We start from the raw sequence: 5,467 nt of genomic DNA, 5'->3' as shown, positions 1-5,467 counted from the left end.
ATTCAAGGGTAGAAAGTTAGAAAGGGAGAAATCGGGATGGATGGATGGATGGATGGATGGATGGATGGAATCTTTAATGAACGGTATCTGACGATCCCCTGTCTAACATGGGGGGAACGGTATCTGATGGACCTATAAACTCCGTCAGATAACGTTCCCCTCTTCTTAACATGGGGGGAACCGTATCTGGTGCGGTGTAAATATCATCAGGCTGCTTTAACTCTACTCATGGGTGTGGGTTTTTTTTTTTTTAACAGGGCGTTCAGATCGATTGATCCATCTATCCATCCCGATTTCTCCCTTTCTAACTTTTTTCCCTTTCATATAGGCTTGCACGATGAATTGTGCCGCCTGTGCTGTGCGGAGATTTACGGGAAACCGCGGGAAATGCAGCTCGACTTAACACTGCAGTTTCATTTGTTTTGATTGTGTGGCGCCTCCTGTTGTCGGTTACTCAGAATGACAATTCTCCATGTATCACGTGACTTTTGGCAGAAACTTAATGCGGAGTGTGAAGAATTGTCTCGTACACACGAGGAGAAGCTGTTTTCTATGCGAGCAGAGGTTGTTTTGTACTCTGGAACAATTTACAAATTATATTTTAAGTGCAATGTTAGAGTCCGGTTTGTAAAACTAAGATTAGTGTGCGTGCAACATTTAAGGACAGTTGGAAAAAAAGTTTTATTTGTGTGTGAAATTAGATGAGAGTTTGTAACACAAGTTTTATCTGTGAACAATAAGTTTTATTTCGGTGCAACATTTTTATTTGTGAGTGATAAGATTTGTTTGTGTGAAACATGCTTTATGCATTTGCAACATGCTTTATGTGTGTGCGCAACGTTTTGGCAGAAAAATCACTCCATAGATTCTTATTTCTTATTTCATAGTGCGTATATTAGCTGCGACTTATGAATCAAGATGCTATGCCTGAAAAAATTTGATAGACAGATGACAGTTGATATATGATTGGCCGAATTTAGGTGTTCAGGCTGATGTATAACTAACTGGCCTGCATAAAATAACGAAGAAAAAAAAAAACACAGCTTTTAAGACAGGATTTTCTTTTAAATAGAAATTTTTTAACTTTTGTGACAATATAGGCTGATAAAGAGTACATTATATACATGTTTAAACCAGAATGATTTGACATTTAAATATGACTTCCCTGCGACTTTAATGATGTTAATATTATGTAAAGATACTTACAATATTTGATGTGATCCTTCATGTCCTTCCAGATGTTGTAGCCCAGAGAACCGACATGCTTCCCCATGTCTATTAGGGAATCATAGGGAAAACCCAGATCAGATTGATCCCACTGGGCTCTAAAACAGAGAAGAACATAAACAAAAGAGACTCAATCAGAACTGCTTAAATGAATTTGGTTTTACACAGTGAAATTATCCCACAGATTAATAAACTCACTGAGCAGTCACTTACTTTCTTTTAACACTCTGGAAATTCTGTAAAACAGAGAGGGTGCTGAAAATTAGCCTTAAAGAAAATATATTTTTAAAATAAAAACCAATATAATATAAGAGCCTTAAAAAAGCTGTGAGGAGCTGCCCTCGTTTACCTTCAGCAGCAGCAGATCCTCATTGCCCATTTCTTTTTTCACAGTTTCAATGAGCTCTTTCATTTTAACAATATCCTCCTCTGCCATGTCAATCGCTCTTTGCATGATCTCAAGCTTTTTCTGCTCTTCATTGGACAAAGCTTCCAGTCTCTTGGCTTCTTCCTGAACAAGCACCTTGTGTAGCCTCTCAAATTCTGCCTTGATTCTTTTCTCGGCTTCTCCTGCCTGATGCTGCGTAGAGTTGAAAAGGGAAATTAAAATATTAAACAAACTTTCATATATATAATGAAACCCTACAACATATTTATCTACAAAAACTTTTGATATGCCATTGCAAATAATAATAATAAAAAAAAAAATCTAACACACAAAATGCAACATGAGCACCATGAGAAAGTAACCCTACCTTGATATACTCCACTGTATTGCTGAACTTCTTTGTCATTTTTTTGTACGTCTCCACTTTCTTTTCAAAAATCTGGACTTTAAACCCGAGCTCCTTCTGCAAAAGTAAAAATAGAAAAACAGACATTTAGCAAAGGAATAGAAATACTTTGTTCTTTTTTTTTCTCCCCTTGAGGGAAGATTCACAAAATTTAGAGGAAAGTAGAATATTTTTTTAACACAAATAATAATAATAATAAAAAAGCAACCAATGAGTTTAATTCAAATTTAGTTATTGAAAAATTTGATTTTGGCTTCACAGCCTCATAAAAACATGGATGTATATGAAGTTTTTAACATGAACAAACCACATTCAAGCAAAATAAAATCTGCAATCTAGTGCCAGTCAGAGCTATGATCAGGTAAAGGGCCTGAATGTCAGCTGTGATGAGCCGATTTATATCAAAGTGCCATAACTCTCTGATGTTCATTATTTTCTCGTCCTGCTATATACCATCTTTCAAGCTGCATCTAAAGCTGTTTGATCAATTTATTTATATATATATTTTTCTAAATATTTAATCTCCAGAAGTAGATATGTCAGTGACAGCAGGTCTACAAACTATAATTTTCCCCCTAATAATCTCTTCCTAATATACAGTTTTTGTCAAAGCACTGATAGCTGGTTCCCAGATGAATTGAACAATATTATAAATCATCACTTATGATGCCAAATATTTGATAAATACTGCAATAAGACGAAAATGCCAACCATATTTCCCTCTTTCTCATCTTTGTCTAAGTCTAGTCTAAAGTCTTTAATCACCTTTTAACATTTTGACTAGTCCCATGTGAGCATCTGCTGCCACATTTGGTAAACACCGGCCAACAATTGTTACACTTTTAACAGACAGATGTGATATGAATAACACAGCACCATGGCTTTCAAAAATCTAATCATGATAGTTTTAGGACCTAAAATAGTTTGTAAGTCTGAGCAAACATCAGGCTAGGGAAATATGTTTTGCAAATACTGATATAATCCCATGATTTTTTCTGTTGAATTAAGATTTACTAACACTCAAAATAACTTTTAGATCCTATTTTCCAATGTATGCATTTGTTAGATACATTTAAACAGCAGTTAAAATAAAAAATCTCGTCCAACCACAATGGGAATTATTGGCCATGTGCAGCCAATACAGTGCTTTTTTTTTTTTAAAGAAGTTGTGTATGAATATCTGTTTTAAGTCAAACCCAGTGTAAGAAGCAGTCGGACAGGAGAAATGTATTTTCACAGTTTTTGACCTAACATTTAGCTCAGAGGTCTTCCACTCTGGTGCTCAGGTCCCACAGTCTGGCATGTTTTAGGTTTTCCCTTACCTCCACAAACCTGTCTTAAATAAATTGGTGACCTCTCTAACCCTTGGACGCTGCTGAGGATGATATGTAACCAATGACGTAACGACACAACAATAGGCCTGTAAGCAATATTATCTGGGTGGGCCACATACAAAGTACAACACCCACCCCGCCGCAGACAACCATACACACGTCATCATTCTTCACCTTCACTAGACATGGATATACTTTAATATATTCTGCTGTAAGATGAGTTTTATCGGGCTACCTTGAGCTTCACAGCCCCCCTCCTTACCCACGCTCTCTCCATTCATCTCCTGGTCACAATCCTTACTCACTGTAGCATCAACGTCCACCTCTCTTTGGTTTTTTGAAAGAACGCGTTTATTTTGGGATGTTTTTTCCGTTCTTCCAGCAGCTCTTTGCTTATTCTTTTCTGGAATCCACTTAAGTAACTCTTGTTGGTCGCTAACACATTCTACGTAACGGTTATGGATTTAATCTACGCTGTGGGTTACCCATAATTCCAAGTTGTAGTGTAAAAAATGAAATACTCAAATACATCATTCTAAGAGCTTTCTTGCGGTTTGAAACAAATTATATGAGTGTATTTTTGATCAACCGTCTAATGAACTATACACAGTTATTAACAAAGTAATTAAAAGTACCACTTTCTGCTTTGCTATTGGTGTCGTGTTTAAACGACTCACCATCAAGTTGAAATCTGCCATGTGTTGGGGTATAAATAAGGTCCGGTCAGACGGACTAGCATCAGGTGGGTTTAAGAGGAATTTTTCGCATTACATTTGCAAAGAGACGTCCTAATCCACAATTGCATAGGGGGCCTACCAGGAGTCAGTGACGGGGGGCCCTAAGAGATCGTGGGCCCCTAAGCAACTGCAGTCTCTGCTTACCGATATTAATGCCATTGTATGCGATCATTAGATTCAGGTGTGCTCAATAGTCCTCTCTATATCAGTAGGAGGCGGGAATACACCTCCTAATTGCCGCCTGACATAAATGACAAAAGAAGGTGTGGTGAAGTAGAGAAGAATCTAGAACATGAGTTTCCTGAAGACCAGGGGTTAGACCTCTGACTCCAGGACACTAGAACATGCCTGGAAATACAGTTTTCTATGTTGATGTTCTTACTTGTCCTAATATGAATATACTTTCTCAGACTGTAAGGGACCCTGAGATGATTATCAGGACAAAAAAGCAGATTAAAAATCCATCAAATCAATTTGTTCATTTTCTACATAATGTAATAACGCATTAAAGCACCTGGATTCCATGAGGTCTGACTTAAATCACAGTCTGATGAGTGACTTTACCTTGCACATGGATATGCCGTCTCTCACGGACCACAGCCTGTGGGTGCTATGCTGCGAGACACAATCCACGCACACAGGCTCCTCGTCCTTCTCGCAGTACAGCTCCAGAGGCTTCAGATGCAGGTTGCAGACCTCTGCAGAGGTTTGGTTCTGGACAGGCCGGAGATTGGCTTGTCGGAGGAAGCTCTCTGAGGCGTCATTCAGGGCTCTGTTACTGATAGCATAGTTCTCTTCGTAAGGCACCCTGCAGATGGGACAGGTGTGGCTGAACTGCCAACTTTTCTGCTGACACTCTCGACAGAAGCTGTGGGAACACGGCAGCAGGACGGGGTCCCTGAAGATCCCCTGACATACAGGACAGGTCAAATCCTGCCGGAGAGGCAGGGTGCTCTCGGGCATATCCTCATCCATGCCCTCTCAGCCGTTTAGGCCTGTTTTCGTTTTTAAAGAAAACAGGCAGAAATACTAATAGAGTGTCTAAAAGTGGTGTCAGACAGCTTCCCGTCTCTGTTAAAACAATAAAATTATTATTCTAGGGACACAGATAGACAATACAACTCATTTTTAAATAAGAACCGACGTTTTACCGTTTATGAAGTCCACTTCCGCGTTGCTTTGACTAAAGTCATACTTACTTGTTCCAACCGTTTTTTTCCCCCTGTTTTCTTTTTACCACACTGCCCCCTGGTGGATATGGAGGTCAAAATGCAAACTAGTGTGCAGCTTTATAGAAGAAAAATCAAACGAAATCCTGGAATTAAATTTGGTTAATTAATCTATAATTGATGCAGTTTATTTCACCAAAAAAAAA

The 5,467-nt window shown here is 38.4% G+C and overlaps 1 protein-coding gene across 1 annotated transcript in view; it reads right to left on the bottom strand.

The window, feature by feature from the left end:
- Positions 1 to 5,315, bottom strand: part of LOC107100226 (zinc-binding protein A33-like) — a 7,791-nt gene extending 2,476 nt beyond the window's left edge. Inside the window, exons 1-6 of the mRNA XM_015398637.1 lie at positions 5,244 to 5,315; positions 4,657 to 5,163; positions 1,983 to 2,078; positions 1,577 to 1,807; positions 1,441 to 1,463; positions 1,207 to 1,325 (exon numbers count right to left, since the gene is read on the bottom strand). Of these exons, the coding sequence (XP_015254123.1) occupies positions 1,207 to 1,325; positions 1,441 to 1,463; positions 1,577 to 1,807; positions 1,983 to 2,078; positions 4,657 to 5,067 (880 nt within the window). The 5' untranslated portion in view covers positions 5,068 to 5,163; positions 5,244 to 5,315. The remainder of the gene's footprint in view (positions 1 to 1,206; positions 1,326 to 1,440; positions 1,464 to 1,576; positions 1,808 to 1,982; positions 2,079 to 4,656; positions 5,164 to 5,243) is intronic.
- Between the last annotated feature and the right edge of the window lie 152 nt (positions 5,316 to 5,467).

This window comes from Cyprinodon variegatus, unplaced genomic scaffold, assembly GCF_000732505.1.
Source record: "Cyprinodon variegatus isolate N-32 unplaced genomic scaffold, C_variegatus-1.0 Scaffold946, whole genome shotgun sequence".
NCBI classification, from domain to species: domain Eukaryota; kingdom Metazoa; phylum Chordata; class Actinopteri; order Cyprinodontiformes; family Cyprinodontidae; genus Cyprinodon; species Cyprinodon variegatus.
Note: the sequence above shows the minus strand (reverse complement) of the source record. Positions and strands in the feature narration are given on the sequence as shown.